The 18,148-nt window shown below is 39.9% G+C and overlaps 2 protein-coding genes across 4 annotated transcripts; both read left to right on the top strand.

Annotated features, from left to right (window-relative positions):
* Window positions 1–2,868: 2,868 nt before the first annotated feature.
* LOC120111209 (uncharacterized) lies at window positions 2,869–7,276 on the top strand. Of its 3 annotated transcripts, none has more exons than XM_089924537.1 (2): window positions 2,869–6,665; window positions 6,778–7,276. In XM_089924537.1, the coding sequence occupies exon 1, from the start codon at window positions 3,667–3,669 to the stop codon at window positions 5,509–5,511; it is 1,845 nt and encodes a 614-aa protein (XP_089780663.1). In that variant the 5' UTR covers window positions 2,869–3,666; the 3' UTR covers window positions 5,512–6,665; window positions 6,778–7,276. The 3 variants fall into 3 exon arrangements, with proteins under 3 accessions (XP_089780663.1, XP_088557973.2, XP_089780661.1); XM_088701847.2 differs by having other exon boundaries at window positions 2,869–6,725; window positions 6,881–7,276; XM_089924535.1 differs by having other exon boundaries at window positions 2,869–6,994; window positions 7,105–7,276.
* A 7,671-nt stretch (window positions 7,277–14,947) lies between these two features.
* Window positions 14,948–18,084, top strand: LOC103701976 (transcription factor bHLH162-like). The gene is made up of 3 exons (XM_008784217.6): window positions 14,948–15,312; window positions 16,823–17,161; window positions 17,713–18,084. Exons 1-3 carry the CDS (start codon window positions 15,160–15,162, stop codon window positions 17,779–17,781), a joined length of 561 nt encoding a protein of 186 aa, XP_008782439.2. The 5' UTR covers window positions 14,948–15,159; the 3' UTR covers window positions 17,782–18,084.
* The last annotated feature ends 64 nt before the right edge of the window (window positions 18,085–18,148 follow it).

Below are 18,148 nucleotides of genomic sequence, written 5' to 3'. Positions count from 1 at the left end.
TATGGGTGGCCTGCAGGACCTGCCAAGTTTTATAATCTTAGCAGCCCTTCTCATTCCTATAATTGAAGTTGAAGAAGAAAAAGACAAAACATATTTAAGGCATTTAGATAGGTTACCATGCAATCTATGCCACACATGCCCTGCAAATGTGCAGTCTAAAAGACACTGAGTATAAGAGTTTAGGATGTGTGAAGCACCTTCATCTTATGCTTTTCTGTAATAAATTAGGTTGAGGCCTAAGTGCGCTGCTTATGTTTGAGTTGGCGATAAGATGTTGCTCTGTTTCTCTACATTTTTCATGTTTTTTCTTTGATGATTAATTAAGATGATATGCTAAAACTGATAGCCTTTTTATTGTTCTTATAGCTAGCACTCTTAGTTACCATGTGGTCCTTGTATATTTTTTAAAGCATCCTTGTTAATTGGATTCTAGCTAGTATAAGGTTGCGGACACCATCTGCTCTCTCTTTCACACCACACACTTACACACTACGCAGAGATCCTACTACTGCTGGTCATTTAGACTAAATTAATCTGCTTGAACATTAAACAAATCAGCAAACAAAGATTTTCCAAGTCCCACACCACCACTGCTCATCTGAACTTTGTAAATCTCCATGAGTGTGCTGATAAACTATTAAGACTCAGACTTCCATGTGAATCTTTTGGACAACCGTGATAACTTTAATTGGTGATTATCTTCTAAGCAGGTGCTTGAAACACATTAAATATCTTACCATGCATTCCATAGCATTATTAGCCATGGTGTTGCTCTCAGCATCCAGGGTGCTGCAGCCCCGGGTGTTATATTTATCTCCTGGTTCTTGAAGGTCTTGGAAGTGAAGACATGGCAAGGACATTGGACCCCTTGCCCCAACCAAGCCATTGTCCGTTCCTTTTTCTGAATGCAGTTTACCATTACTCAAACTACGATCTTGTATCATATAATGCAGACATCAAACGCTGTAACACCTACCCATGGATGGACAGCAGTTAAATTGGCAAGACCCCGGCCAATTGCACCTATATAGCATTCATGACTTGGAACGTGGCTCAGTGATTGCCCATTTAATGGCATAGACCTAAACCGTACCTCGTGTTTTAAGTATGGCATCCGACAAGCGGATGGATCCCATTCAATTATCATAGTCTGCGTTTAATGGGGTAGTTCTACTTTTTTTGTCTATATATGGTGGTAATATTATGTAAGGGATAAAGAATCCTATGGCATTTGTCTCTTAACTATTTCTTCAAAACATTTGCATTGATCATAATCAGAATTATCCCTAAGCTCATCTAAAAGGTTGGTAGGGTTCTCTACCTCCTAGATTTTGATGCATTTGTTATCTGGAAACACATTCTTGGGAGTTGGGACACAAGGGATTTTTCACTTTCTTGGCACTGTTTGCAGTGTTTCCATTTTATTTAAGTGTGTTAAGCCCTATGGATAGAATGAGTCAAACATGAAGCATCTTTTGCATGGACCACTAGATCTTTGTTTGGGTTTCTGTGTCCGTTTTCCATTCCAATGTTCTATTGTCAATTTCTCCCTTCGCTTTCTCTCCATCCAAATCCCTACTTTCTATACCTGGTTTGAAAGCAATGAAGAAGTGTGTGTTTCTATGCGCAAAATACTATGATTTAGAAACAAGTGGTGCAACTTGGTAACTAGGGTTTGATTCCCTAGTTACAATTTTTTCTTTTTTAAATTTTGATGTTCTGTGCTATGCAACGTGGTATAGCCTGATTCCATTTGAGATGCTTGTACCACGGGCAATTCATCTGATGCCTGACGTGTGCTTTGCTAACAAGCACAGTGCAATCATTTGTTAAACTTCGTAAAGACTATTTAAATGTCTTGTTGCACATTTTGCAAGGAGAGATGAAGGTCGAAGAACCATAGGATTCGTGCATAAAAACTCAAAATTTTTTACTCTACAATTTTGAATTTTTATACATGACTCTTAAGGTTCTTCAACCTTCATCTTTTCCCTTTTTTAATTCTACTTTTGGGTTGAACAAAATTTTTAACTTAGCAACTCGGGCGGATGAAGTAAAACAACTGATCACAGCTTAAGAAGTCAGCAGCAACCAACATGCTTTTCTTGAAGGGAAATAAAAAACAGTAGAAAAGATGAAAATTTTTGTAATATGAGGTTATGGAATCTAGTGGTGTTTAATTATTATAAGAGCAGCATGTAATCAATCATTTTTATATTTTGATAATTGTAATAACTAGAAGCTAATATATGAATTATTATATTAATGTGATCTCAAACAGGAGACAGAACAAATTCATTCAATCCTCATAGTATTTACACCATCAACTTTTAAAATCATGTACTGAAAAGAAAAGGAAAGATCTTTGTCGAGTCTAGCATTACAACGGTCACAATCTTATCTTAACATCTTAAGTTTAAAAAATTGTGCTCATGAATTTATTATCCAGTCTACACTGTCATGGATATTTCTAACATGTCAGCTTTTTCAAGAAGTAGAGGGCTGTCTACTGGTGGAGGAGAGGAGAAAAGGTAACTTAGAGGACTACTTTTGGAAGAGGCACAGAGCACTCTCCAAGAGAAGAACTCATTCCAAAATTTAGTCCTAAGTTCTTTTTGGCTCTTACTTTCTTTTTGGACGAGCGACAATGCCTGAAGACATTTTTATTCATCAAAATTCAGGACTTGGATTAGCTATTGTTCGTCATGAGTTAACTCCTAAACACCACTTTTTTTATAAGAACACCTGAACATTGCTGGATGTTCATTAGAGCAGGAGTAACAGTTAAAAATAAATATGAATTTAATAAATGTGAGAGTCAAAATCTGGCCTGAATTTTTCCCTCTTGTTAATTCTAGATAATTAAAAGAAAAAAGAGCTTTTAGAAAAAGGAAAAAGAGACAAAACAAAGCTGTTGTCTTGTTTGGATTAGGCAATGTTATGCACTGAACAGACATAATAACTATCACCAAGCTGCATACAGAGAATGCAAGGGCTCATGAAAGAGAGATTTAAGAAGCACATGTTTAAGAGGGAGATTCAGCATTCTCAATCAAAATACGGTTTGAGAAAGAAAGAGCAACAGATGTCAGTGGCAAAGAAGCATGTAAACATGTAACAAAAATAGTTCTTTCTTTATTTGATGTATTGCTGAAAATTTGAATGGTGGTTATATCAATTAGCTCTTAGATATCACCACAAAGTTTGATAAAGAAAAATTTCTACAAGCTAGGCCACCTACATGTATCATGTATTGCAAGAAATGCTGCAGTACAAATCCTACCATGCTTTTTAAGTTTCATAAATATAGCTTGTAGCTATACTTTAATTCAATGAATTGGATTGGCAATCATCTCATCTTTATCTCAGAAAACCTTATTATATGTGCATGGGCTTGTGTAAAAAAATTTCACCCATAGATGCATCTACATCTAGCATCACTCTTTATAAAGTAATGTTTCAAATGTAGATTGAAACATTTATTTTGCCTTGTTAATTTCAAATAATATTTAAACATATTATAAATCTTTTTTTTTTGTTTTATTATAAATCATTTTTTGATATAAAAAAAAATGAAAGAACTCCCCTCTCCCCAACTATCACCTATTTATTTCCCTCCAATTCCTTTCCAAAAACCAGCACTACCAGCCCACAACCATCCCTCCAATGGCCTCCCTCCTCCTCCCTGTCCTCCTCCTCTCCCTCCTCTCCTCCTCCTCCTCAACGTTACCACCACCCTCCTCCTCCCCCAGTCCCCTCACGGCGAAAGCCGCCGCCCTCCGCTACTGGCACCGGAAGAACCCCCACCACCGCCCCCTCCCTCCTTTCCTCCTCTCCAAACTCTCCCCTCTCTCCCCGCTCTCCTCCGCCGCCCTATTCTCTGCCATCTCCTCCGCCACCACCCCACTCCCCTCTTTCCTCTGCTCCGCCGCCCACCTCCTCTGCTCCTCCTCCCACTCCCCTCCCTCTCCCTCCGACTTCTCCAACTACAACCATGCCAACTTCTCCTCCTACGGCGACTCCCTCTCCGGCGGCCGCGACGCCTTCAAGAGCTACTCCTCCGACGCCAACACCGCCGCCGACTCCTTCCGTCGCTACTCCCTCCGGTCATCCTCCCGCCCGGACTCCTTCTCCTCCTACTCCTCCGACGCCAACATCGCTGGGGCATCCTTCTCCTCCTACGCAGCCGCTTCCTCCGCCGCCTCCGGTTCCTTCTCCTCCTACGCTGCCACCGCCAACGTCCCCGACCTCCGCTTCTCCTCCTACGACCCCGCCGCCGTCCACCGCCCCCGCACCTTCTCCTCCTACTCCCCGGAGTCTAACTCCGGCGGCCAGAGCTTCTCCTCCTACGGCCGACGAGCCACCGGCTCCCCAGCCACCTTCTCCGCCTACGCCGCCGACGCCAACGTCCTCGGCAGCGGCTTTGCCGGCTACGGCGAGGCCGCCACCGCGGCCAACGACACCTTCTCCTCGTACGGATCCCTCTCGAACAAGCCGTCGAACACCTTCCGGACATACGGCGACGGCGGGAGCAGCGGGGTGGAGAGCTTCGCGGCCTACCGGGAACGTGCCAACACCGGCACAGACACCTTCCGGTCCTACGCGAAGCACGGGACCGCGGCCCGCGCCGAGTTCTTAAACTACGGCGCCTCGTTCAATCCCGGGTCGGATTCTTTTAACGGGTACGGTGAGGGAGCCGTGGACCCGGTAATCGGGTTCAGGGTCTACGCCGGCGAGAATACCACCTTCAAAGCATACACCAAATCCGGCATCACCTTCGCCGCTTACCGCAACAAGTCTTCTAATCCGGTCCCACCGCACGCTAGTGGCAAATATGTATATAAGAGATGGGTGGAGCCCGGAAAGTTCTTCAGGGAAAGCAGTCTCCAGAACGGGACGGCGATGCGGATGCCGGACATCCGGGACAAGATGCTGAAAAGGTCATTCTTGCCCCGGCCCATAGCGGAGAAATTACCTTTTTCTGCCATGGCGCTCGCGCCGCTCTTCGGCGTCTCCATGGGCTCGACGATGGGGAGAGCAATGGCGGAGACGGTGGCGGAGTGCGAGCGAGCTCCAAGCAGAGGTGAGACGAAACGGTGCGTGGCATCCATGGAGGGCATGATCGACTTCGCCACATCCATGCTGGGGAACGGCAATGTCGTGGTCCGGAGCGCCGAGAACGCGAGGGGATCCGGGGGGCGAATATCGCTGGGAAACGTGAGGGGGATCAATGGCGGTAAGGTCACCCGGTCGGTGTCCTGCCACCAGAGCTCGTTCCCGTATCTGGTGTACTACTGCCACTCGGTGCCCCAAGTGAGGGCATACGAAGCCGACATCCTCGATGCCGAGTCTGGCGAGAGGATCAATCATGGTGTTGCCATCTGTCATTTGGACACGTCGGATTGGAGCCCCGGGCACGGGGCTTTTGTGGCCCTCGGATCTGGGCCTGGACAGATCGAAGTCTGCCATTGGATCTTTGAGGGGGATATGACCTGGACGGTTGCAGATTGATCATCAAAGGCCTATTTTATTGAGAGCAAAAAAAAATGGAAGAACGGTGAACCAAGTGTTCCTCCTTTGGCCCAGATCAAGGTAGCGGATTGTGCGGTCCATACTGTAGAGAAAGATATAGCTGTCCAAGTTGTTCGTTTTGCTACCATCTGATGATCATTGTCCGTCTATATTGTTTTTTCTTTAGTAAAATCGGATTTATTAAACTAATTTAGTAAAAATACATTTGCATGAATTAAAAAATAAAATATTCAAAAAATTAGAAAAAAAATAATCTGATGCAGCATTGGTTTATAAAGTAGTGCCGGCATGATTAGCCACATAACCTGCATCCAATCAACAACACTGTTTGTTTTTCTATAAACATAAGCCAACCCAAAGGAATATGGAGTAGAAGGTGCTTTTTTTCTTTTTTTTTGCTGAAACGGATGTATCATCATACATAGCGGGTTCGAATACATCGAAAGAAATCAAAAGATAATAAGTTCCGGAATGCACCGGATAGTCCCTCTCCCCCAGCCATAGGGTCTCTCCAGAGTGGCTAGCCACATAAGAAGCTACCCAATATGCTGCCACATTAGCCTTTGAATATACATGCTTGGCCTGCAGAGCCACCCACCCCCGCACCATCTTTCAAATATCCCTAAGAAGAGAATGGTAATCACCCGCCCTTTCCACATTCTGCTGGATCCAACCAATGACAGTGGCCGAGTTGCCCTCAAGCACTAAGATATTGGCCTGCAACATGCACCAAGCAACTCAAGGGCTGAATTCAATGCCATATAACTTAGACTGTCTGAAGACTAGTCTCGACAACTCTGGACTTGTCTGGGCCGAAGCTGGGCCTAATCTTTGTTCTTAAGTTTTAAGCCCAAAGGGCGGGGCCCGGAAGACCGGCTTTCCGTTGGGTCTTACGAGCTTTAAAATATTTTAGGATTACCATTTTGAATCCTAGGAGGACTTGATTCTATGTGAGTCTTTTCTTGATATCCTCGATTAAAGCAAAAGGATACCCGCTTGTTTGCTTTTTCTTTTTCTTTGCGAGCGTGTGGAAAGACGAGGCTCTACTTTTTGCTTGATTTTTTACTGGTCTTCGGTGTCAAATCGTCTCCTTTGCGCGCGTGTAGAGGAAAGACAAGGAAGGCTCTTCGATTGTGAGTGTGTTCATTCTACTAGCCTTCGGTGTTTTTTCTTTAGGAGACCAGATGACACTGGTAAATCTTTACAGGCTTTTATAGTTCATTTCTGATAATTCTTTTATTTAAGATCTCGGAGTACGTGGTTGATGCCTTGGGTTTCCACTCTGCTTTGATTTCTTGGGGCTGGATATTCACAAGGCTTAGTTATTGGAATCCATGAGAATAAATAGGGCTTCCGGTGGAGTTAGGTGGTGCAATGAAGTCTTTGATGCCAGCGCTCAGAGTCACTGCTTCTCTGCTTTGCTCGCTAGCTACTTTTAATGCTTGCGCTTGGCTTTCACAAGGTAATTCTCTCTCCCTCTCTCTTTTAACCTGCAATACATGGTTGATGGTACTTCATATTCTTACATAATTTTGCCATGAAGTTTCTGAAGTTGATTTCTTTAATTGGTAGGGTATAAATTTTTGTTGGTTGCCTGGATGGCTTTTGCTTTTATTTGGCGAAGTGTCCATAGTTCATGGGTCTCTTGCCATCCTCTCAGATTTGTAGATTAATGAACCATATATATTTCCATAGTTACAAGAGGTTGCAATGTAAAGCTTGTACGGTTTCTTTGGCACAACTAGTCACTGGAGTTATGTTGGTGTAACAAGGATGTAAAGATTTTAACACTGAAAAAAAACAAGCAAGTGGTTCAACTGTGATCTATATGCATCTTAATAAATTCCAAAAGAAAATATAAAAAAAAATTTGCACAAAAATGATTGGGTTATCCTTGGTCGAAAAATTGAGCAAAATTCATTAAGAAAAGATACACACACATATATGGGGATTGATAACATACCTCTGTTATGATAGATTATCAATCTACCTATTTTTTATTGGACAAAAAATATTCTTACTTTTTATAACTCTTAAGTATATTTTATGTTTTTTTATAATCCCACATTAATTCATTCTCTTAAAGGTAGATTGATAACCTATCATAATAGAAAGCAGGTTATCCAATATATATATATATATATATATATATTATATGAAAGAAGGAAATAAGGAAAACATCATGATGACTATGACTACAGTCTTCTAATGACGTCGTGCCATAATGTTGCAAGCGACGCATTGCCTAATGCTATAAACGCAGTAAAATGGGAACATAAGAGGTTATCCAATATATATATATATATATATATATATATATATATATATATATATTATATAAAAGAAGGAAATAAGGAAAACATCATGATGACTATGACTACAGTCTTCTAATGACGTCGTGCCATAATGTTGCAAGCGACGCATTGCCTAATGCTATAAACGCAGTAAAATGGGAACACAAAGTGTGAAAGAAAGAAAGGACTCAACCCTCAAACACTAGAAAGGGACACTAAGAGCAAACGCATACCGTCCAAGAGTGACTTCAATGACCAGCCAAAATCCGACAGCATACGCTCTATGGATAGCAACAGATTCGACTTAGAATCGCATGCAATCTTTGAATTTTCTTCCTCCGTGACCATATATAGGAGGACTCTCTTCAGGCAAATTACATCATTGTCTTCTTTAAAGAAAAAAAAAGTGTCTGTAAAACACCACGAAAGTGCTCCAATTCCAAGTGTGCTCCTATGAATTCTAGTAAACGACTAAAGTATGAAGCTCTCCCTTCCTCTAATGTCCAAACAATCCACATCAGAAATGAAGGGTCAATATATGTACCCAGGTTGGGATCTGCCTCATAACTGTTGTAGTTGAGCGATGACCAGCAACAATGAGTTTTGGTTTAAGTTGTTAGTCAAGCGATGACCAGCAACAGCGATTTTTCGTAAAGTTTTTGATTTCTTTCCGATACGATTACGTTTATGATTTATTTGAAGAGTTTTGACAAAACTGTTAAGCATGGTGAATTTGTAATCGGATAAGTAGGGTCATGTTAGAAACTTCTTTGATTATAAGTATCCAGAATCTATTTAGTGCATAGTTGATATGGAACTAAACATATGTCCGCACGAATCCTCAGAGATTAGCAATAGAAAGACTTGTAAGGTGGCATATAACCACTATATCCTCACATACTCCTAAAGATTAGCAATAGGAAGACTTGTGAGGTGGTATAGAACCACTATATTACAAAGTACCCAAGATCCATCCAATGCATAGTCGATGTAGGACTAAACACATGCTCTTCCGTTTAAGCCCTGGTCCAGCTAAGGATTCAAATTCATTTAAATCTAATTACAAACATCACAATTGGTTCGTGGTCAGCCCCAATGGGCTTGTGCTGTAGTGTTCCCTGGTCCACATAAGTTATAGACCGGGTTTGCTCTGATACCATTTGTCATAACCTAGGACTTCATCCAAAAACGCTAGCCAAAAGGTATTATTTAGGCTTCTTGGCCCTGTATAAATATCCAAAATATATCTGGTGCATAGCCGATATGGAACTAAATATACGCCCGCATGAATCCTCGCACTTTGTCTTCTTTATGATGCACTCTCAATTTATTTCTAGCATTGAGTCTATAATCAATTGCGTGTCCCTAAAATAGAAAATAATATGAGTAAATTTTATCTCCTCCACTTTCCAACCCGTTCATCTTGCCCTATTGCTTCCTCCTGATCTTCTTTTTGCTTGGACCTCGATCGGCCATGTATAAGTTCTTATTCTTCTATAGGAAATTTTTATGCAGTAGGTTTTAATTGGCTATAACAGTTCAGTTGGCTGAGGAAATCTCAAGAAATATTGAAATTTATTTGAACAGTGGGACAAGGTTTGGCAAATGAAAAAGAAAATGTTGACATTCAACGGGAGTTATGATCATGATTTCATCATAACATCATATTTAGCAATTATATCAACGTATTATAGGACATGAAATAATGCTGTTACGTTTGGAAGAAAAAAATGCATCCTTCTCTCTTTTTATTGTTAAAAGAAATCTTGCAACATTTTACGTGGAAAATGATGAGGATATCCTTCAAACACATGCAAGGTTACTTCTTGGTGTATATGGGAGTTTTTGTCACATCACAACGCAAGCTTATCTTCCTGTATATACTTGTGTTATATCTCACGCTTGAGTTAGTGACATTTTTCTTGTTCATTATACCTCATATGGGTGGATAGAATGTCACAAGGACAAGGCTGATGGTAGCTCAGATACATTGTTATTTCCTTGTGTGGATTACCCTTACCCTTTTACATTAATCCACTTCTAAAAAATCTTTTTTCTAATAAAATAAAAAGGACAATTAAGATCTAAATGGGACAAAAATAGTCCTAACTGTACGATTAATTACCAACTCCAACGATTTTTCTATGTTAAATGACATATAATCTCAATTTTTCAATGTCATAATAATACAAAACCCTTCTGTACTTCACCAGTCCAATCTTCTTTTTTGAGGTTATAATAAAAGGATTAAGATTATAATCATTATTTAAGTGAAAATGACATTACAATTAAGTTAGTCCTAAATATCTTTTATTAGAAAGGGATACTCCATTGGAGTTGGATAAAGAAGATGAGTAATATATAAAACATCTATCTTTTTTTTCCTTTTTACTTTTTTCACAGGGCGCTAATTACTTGGGTGAGATCTCGAGAATACACTGTTGTGGAATGGGGTTCCGAACTTTAGTCCCACATCGGCTAATCAGCGGAAAGGTCTGTACATTTTAATGAGGAGGCCTAAAACCTTTCGTCACGAGGGTCTTTTTGTGGGACAAAACCGGGAGGGACGCCCAAGCTCCCTGTACGAGCTCCGCGCCTGCAGGTAGGTGCGCACCCCGTGCGAGCTCCGCGCCCGCGGGGCCCAGAGCGGACAATACCTCGGGAGGGATGCAGCCGCTTTTCCTGCTCGGCCGGTGTGCGGGCTGTTGCCGGGGTGAAAATCCCGCAACAGTTGGCGCTAGAAGGAGGGTCCCGGCCACGCACAGACCTTCCCGCTGGGGGGGCTGTGTTGTGGGATGGGGTTCCGAACTTTAGTCCCACATCGGCTAATCAGCGGAAAGGTCTGTGCCTTATAATGAGGAGGCCTAAAACCTTTCCTCATGAGGGCCCTTTTGTGGGACAAAACCGTGAGGGACGCCCAAGCCCCCTGTACGAGCTCCGCGCCCGCGGGGCCCAGAGCGGACAATACCTCGGGAGGGACGCAGCCGCTTTTCCTGCTCGGCCGGTGTGCGGGCTGTTGCCGGGATAAAAATCCCGCAACATACACCATTCAAGACCCGAATCGATGACCATTGACATAACAATTCATCACCATACATAGATTCGTCTTTTGGTAAACGGTGATGTATCTTCTTCTAGATAGATTTGCTCGATATAATTAAAGAAGTATTTTATTTCTCTTCATTAAATGCTAAAAAAAATTATATAAAATTGAGAAACTATTATGAGAAAGAGCTCAAATTATTTAAATGAAAACACGAGCTCTTCACCTAATCCCTTGAATGAATTCTTGATGAGCAATTCATGTTTTGCTCAAAATTAAACAAACTAATTTAGGTTTGATTTGATTATAAAATGTCCCAAGCCTGAGCCGGCTAGCCAGGGTGGGAAAACGTTAGACCGGACACGACTGCAAGGCTGAACCAATAGAATCATGGACTTTTAGCGTGGAAAAAAACGTCGTTGCTCGGCTCCTGGGCGGTCGAGGAAGCACGTGTCAGGTAGTAAATGGGTTATTAAGTAGTTTTGTGTTAGGAGCTTGACACAAGAGAAGATCCCGAGGCTTCTGGATACGATGACTCATCTTTTGTGTACTTCTGCCGCTCCAATTCATGGTCATCCTCCATATTGACTTCTATTTCAGGTCAATTCCGAGCTAGTCATTGCCAAATAAATCCCTAACTCAAACTAGTATTGTTAGCTTCACTATTTGGATAAATCCCTCATTTCTTACAATCGCATATAGGTTTTTTTTTTTTTTTTTTTTTTTGTGTATCGGATGAATTAAACTCTTCGAATATAGATAGATCTATAAAAAATAAAAAAATAAAATATTTAACAATTGAATTGGTATTATTTGTCGAAGAATCCCATAATGTATACTGAGTATGGTTGGTGACATAAGATGTCATCTAATCAGCTGCATTGTTAGCTTTTCTGTAAATATATGCAACCTTAATAGAGAGCAACGTGTTCGTCATCCACCAACAATTTTGTAAAAAAAGATAGAGTCTGACATCGATAGAAGGTGGATTGAAAACTATCTGATAACTATCAAAGAGTCTCCCTCTAAATAAACATGGAAAGCCCTTAATATACGTGTAGTATAAGCCAGCATCTCCTATGCCACATGCAATTCCGCTATTGGAATGGTAGTGTCAAAGAAACCGACACCACCTAGGACCAATATATCACTACTAGCACTTCTGATGACAAAGCCTGCTCCACTATAAGCATCTCTTTTCTGTATGCAGCTATCAAGGTTAATCTCGAGGAAGTAGGAGGGTGGTGGCTCCCAAGAAAAATGAATAATTTGTGAAGATGCAAAAGCTGTATGGAAAAGGCCATAAGTTGCCCCTACTATCAATGGTTCTCTAAATCAGAAACTCATGAGCCCAAGTAAAATCTTTTAGTAGAATCAATATAGCACTCTATCTTATATCTTGAAAAATACCATCATTTTTAGCCAGCTAGATATGATACACAATACAGCAAATCAAATTTACTTCAATATATGAATCATTACTAGCAGATCTCTCTCTAATAGTACGGAGAAGCTCATCCAAAGAGAGAGTCGAGAAAGTAGATGAATCAACAGAGCCTGTCTCCACACTTTGGGCTGCCATTCCGCATTGAAGTACAACATGAGGTATAGACTCCTCTACATCAAGATGTAAATCATGGTGTCTCGGTATCTAAAATCGACGTTGATGTAATAACTCTCTACATGGTAACCGATGCTAAGTTATTTTTTACATAAATAGAGCAACTTTGAGATGAACACCTATCCTCCACACCCAAGCAATATTCTGATTTGGTTGGTGCTTAAATAAGAAAAGGCTATACAAATCAGATATCTTGATAGTCAAGTCAAGCCAGGAGATGGATCCCAACCCAGTCTATCACTGCTGTCCATCATGAACCCAATCTCATCCTCCACGCTCATTTAGTGGTTGCAATAGGTGATCAATATTGCATTGTATTGTAATTTTTTTCTCAAGTTACTAGGAGTTGCAGGTACTGCTCTGTATTTAATTCTTTACTATACAATGACATGAGGGCACGGGAATTTTGAGCTCAGAAGATGTGCCTTCTTGCACCCTCACCAACCGACAATTACATTCGAGGAAATTCTACCAATATACGTGTGTGTGTGTGTGTGTGTGTGTGTGTGTGTGTGTGTAGATACATCCGTGGAAACCATGCAGTTGACTATGGTTTAGTTTGTATCACAAGCTGAGACTGATGGGGTTACCTTAATTTTGCTGCACAAGCAAAATCTTCTAGGCAAAGCCTTTGCAAGGATTAGCCACACCTAGTTGCTTCTAATCTAAGCTCGGCATGATCACAATTAATTTGATTTGTATCTGTCTTACTTCCTCAATTGATAGAAAAATATGAATTGGAAGTGAACAAAACGAACTTATTGTGTATGTTCACCATAATCAATTTAAACAAGTGCATTAAGAGTATCGGTTAATATTCCTTCAAGCTACTTCTCTTAAATTGTTAGTTGGGAAACCACCCCTTCATATAAAAAAATGGGTATCCTCTAATCTTGTCTTTCTACTATAGAAAAAGAGAAAAATGCCGATGTATATATGCTGATGCTAGGTAGAAGCGTCAGCAATCTTTTTTTTCAACGCTCACATTGCCGATGCTTTATAAAGCATCACTAATAAAATTAATGGCACTTATAAGCGTTGGTATAGGCAATACAAAGCGTTGGCAATGCTCGATTTTTTTGTAGTATTATTTTTTTTTAGGTCTTTGCTATTGAACCCTAATTGGCTTGAGATAAAATATGTCGTGGATTATTAACTGAAGTCTAGATTAAAAGTGTGTATATATATATATATAAACAAGACATCAAGCAGCTGGATGTTAGCAAAATGAAGGAACAATCCAAACTAGGGTACGAGAACTAAGATATCTTCTATAGTTCATAATGCAAGCAATGTGAATTGGATTCAACTTCAATTTTTCTGAGGTTAATTCAGTCAAAAAAGTTTTTAAGCTAGATCCTTGCCCGGCTTAACTCTTCAGCCACTCAAACTACCAGTTCTTGGAACCTAATTATCTATTTGATTATTTTTTGAGCTAGCAACTGTTTGAGCAATACTTGTTCATATGCCAAAGCTAGTAATACATTTGTTTTTTCGTTGGAAAAGCCCAAACAAAAGCAAAATATTCTCGGCCAAATCTAGTAATACAATTTGATCTCATATAAGTTTTCGTTTAGTTGTCAACCATGCAGGAGCCAAATATATATTGCATGCTCACTAACAATTTGATTCATTTGCAGCTACAAAGATTGAATTTTACAAATATCATATAAGCTTGTCTTATGATTTATCCACTTGCATTTTTCATGAATCTTGATGCCAATAATGTGATAGGTAAGAATGGCAATCAGTAGAGCATCCTCAAAATTTGTCCTATCTGTATCCGAACTCGTCTAAAAACTCTACTATCCAAATTCATTTTAGATCCGATTAAAAATTTATCTAAAAATTTCAAATCCATCCTATCAAAAAAATAAGAAATTCGTTGGGTATCCGAACCGCCCCATTAACCATTACTTCCATCAGATAATTCGGGTCGGGTCGGATATCTAACCCAAAATTACAAAAAAAAATAATATTAAATAAAAATAGTAATTACTAAATAATTTATATATATATTAGTTTTGTAGCTTTGTGATAAGTGATAATGATAGGACTCAGGTATTTTTGAGATCTGAGGTTCCAGTATCAGTTTGGTCCGTTAAATTTTATAAAAAATAAATATATTGTATAAAAAATAATTGATAGGAGTGGAAGTGGATGAGATGATTGCATGCAATCTCTCCTCCCAATCTCCCATAAATATTTCCTTGGTTCAGGGGACCCACAACCAACAATAATTGCAGCAGTGCTGAAACCAAACATTAAAAAAATCATACCTGTGGTCGGTGTAAGCGCGGTTCAAAGGAAAGGGATGGTTATCTTTCTTACTCGCTACGTACCAAGTAAAAGCCGCCTCGCACTCGTCGCTCCTCCAATCCAAGGGAGAGAGCATGACGTTTAGGTCCCACGCGTAGACACGGTTCGCCTTGTCCTTTATATACGCGAGCGCCATCGTCACCACCCTTCCAAAAGACACCTCACCTCCTCCATTGCTTTGCTTCTCTTTTCCATTGTTTTTGCCTCCTGAAAAATTCTCTCTTTCACTGTGAGGTTCCAACCTTTTAGTAGTGGATTCCTCCTTCCTTCTCCTTTCTTGAGTAGTTTCTCACTGTACGCTGTGGTGGTGGTGTGATTGAGAGAAGGGGGGAGCCGGAAGAGAGAGAGATATGCAAAGAAAGGGAGAGATGAAGAGTTCTGGTGGTCGATCAGCAGCTAAGATGGAGAGAAAGATGGTGGAGAAGAACAGGAGAATGCACATGAAGGGACTCTGCTTCAAGCTCTCCTCTCTCATCCCAAGAGAACACATCACCTCCTCAAAGGTAGCAACTATTAATACATCTTATGTTTCTAATTAGTTTTTCTTTCTTTCTTTTTTTTTCTCTACTTTTTCTCTCCTTTTTCTTCATGGTATTGTTCCTTATTTGCATCTATAGAAATGGACTTCTATAATTTGGGCATCAACGCCATCCTTTGCTTTATGGTTCCATTTGGTTAGCTTGGTGAAAGAGTGAACACTGGGGTGGCGTTCTATCCATTATATAAATATTAAGTCCCCGGCTTGGGAAGGGTAGGAATTTTTAGGGGCTTGTTATTGTCCTCTTTGTTCTCCACCCACATGCTAATTAATTTTCCCAACTTTGTTAATGGGATTTGGTAATTTTGAAGATTATCAGAATCTTATGTCCTTCTAGTGCTCTCTCCATTAAATTAAGAGGAACAGCAACAACCAAAATACTGTGTATACATCTCCGTCAAGCCCTCCCTTCTTTATTTTCTTCAGGTCATATGTTTTTTTTTTGTTTTTATCTGAATAATATAATAACTTGAGAAGCATTTTGTAGACTAAATCCCCACATAATTTATTTCATCTTTGAATATGACCCTTTTTTTGTGCGTCAAAATAGTAAACTGAACCATCCCACACGGCATGAGTGTTAACATTAGATCAAAAAATAATAAAAAAAGTTCCTACTTTAGGTTCGTCGTCTCGGTGCCACCTAGCACGGTGTTGATATGGTACGATACAGATTTTTTTTAGTGTTGGTATGGTGCTTTCCGTATTGCCCGGTTCGGGCCGATACGGCGTACTTTGGTTGGTTGAGTCGGATCTAGGTCGATCATAGAGATAGAATGCAAAGTATTTAGGGAATATATGAAATCAGTGATTCGGTGCTATAGGTTTTGCTATGTGGGACATAATTGTTTGAGGAATGGCTTGTAATGGAACATGAATTGTTTCTAGTTGATTTATAAGAGGTGTCGGTGTGTAACCACCATTGACCAAACATATTCATCGTTGACCACGATATCCTATACTTCATCAAGTTCTTTATATGCACAAAGCCAACAAAAAGTTGGCATTGAGTTTTACAAATTAATTATGTCTAAGAACATTTTTTACTTCTACAACCATTTCACCGGTCAGTGGCTAACACGCCGTAGATACTCTTCGTAATTTCTCAAGCTTTTCTTCAAGAAAATCTCAATAGAAAGTTATAGCATATGAAAACAAAGCCAAGATGATTCATGAGTGAGTAAATAACACATATGATTACATAGTATACTGCCATAAATTATGATAGCATTTAGAACAAGAAACTTGTATCCTAATTTTACGAAGATTGTGTGGTTGTAATGCTATATCTCGCATTCACGTAAAATTTTAATTGTTTTTGTAAAATCTTATGAAATGTTCAGAAATTCTTTTGAAAATAATTATCTAGATGCGATCAGATGGTAAAAGAATCAAGCTTCATGCTTGAAGTTTTCTGAATTGAATATTTATACCGGAAATTGCTTTTAGTCTTCTAACTTTTTGGTGTGTTTTAGGATGCTTTGACGCAGCAAGATTACTTGGACTTAGCTGCATCTTATATTAAAAGCCTTCGAGAAAGGATTGAAAATTTGAAGCAAAGGAGGGAATTGCGAACTAGTACCGACGTCGGAATCAACAAGGGCATTAGCAATGGGATGGCAAAAGGCATGAGCCTTCCTGTGATTGAAGTCAGACACCAAGAATCAAACTTGGAGGTCGTTTTGATAAGTGGGCTTAACAGGAGTTTCACATTCCATGAGGTGATCAGCATCCTTGAGGAAGAAGGTGCAGAAGTTGTCAATGCCAGCTTCTCTGTTGTTGGTGACAAGATCTTTCACACAATTCACTCGCAGGTAATCATCAATTGCCTTCTTTCTGCTTATTTTTCACTCCAATCGAACGCTTCGCAAAGCCATCCCAAAGAGAAGGGAACCCTTCACATGATAGGAATCCGCAGATGTGTCTCATGGATAATGTGGAGTGCATAAATCTTAAGGCAACCCTATGTCTGGATTGAAGAGGCTCTGCTATAGAATTCTTGCAATAATACTTACATTTCCATCTCAGAATGTTTTGGATTGGTTATCTTTGTTTGTTAGATTAAGTGCACTTTTCCGAGTCCTTGTTCCACCAATCCTTTCAGTAGGTCATGAGCAAGGCATTTAATCAGGAAGCAAGTTTCAAATATTTGAGTCAACTTGGTTTCTAGAAACCACACCTTAGAAATGAAACTATGCACTCTAAATCAGAATCTTTTTTTTTTCAAAGAAAAAGAGGCATAGAAATGGGGACAAAAGACCAGAAGTATATAAAGGTCAATCGTAATTTCCTTATTTGGATTTTAACCTAAAAGACAACAACATAATGGATAGAAATACAATGAACTTCTTCTTGGTTTGTGCAGGCAGTTAGCTCCAGAATTGGCTTTGAAGCTTCAAGGGTATCTGAGAGACTAGAGGAGTTGGTTCAATAAGCAATTTTAGATCCTCAAGAAGCTGGAACCCTCGAAACCAGAGTGAAAAACAAGTTCAATATTGTTGATAACAGCAGTTATTAGCATCGAAGATAGAAAAGGGATTACTCTCTTGTATTGGTTGCTCTGGCTTCAATGGTGACTCATCTATTTTTTCTTTAGAACATGGTTATGCTAGGAGGTTGCATCTTTCTCTGAAGAGGCTATTGGTCTTGCTATTGTATTAAGAAATTAGCTTTCTAAGATTGCCTTGGCAGTTCTGTGCTCGAGATATAATGCCAACATTGAAGCTTTTCTTTTTAACTATGGTATTGCATGACCAATGAATTGTTAAAGCAATTGCTTCAAGTATATCTGGAGAATGATC

This window comes from Phoenix dactylifera, chromosome 7 (genome assembly GCF_051530095.1).
Source record: "Phoenix dactylifera cultivar Ajwa chromosome 7, Ajwa_hap1_PhDact_Kaust_v1.1, whole genome shotgun sequence".
NCBI classification, from domain to species: domain Eukaryota; kingdom Viridiplantae; phylum Streptophyta; class Magnoliopsida; order Arecales; family Arecaceae; genus Phoenix; species Phoenix dactylifera.
The sequence above is the reverse complement of the archived record's forward strand: the minus strand, read 5'-3'. Positions and strand labels throughout refer to the sequence as shown.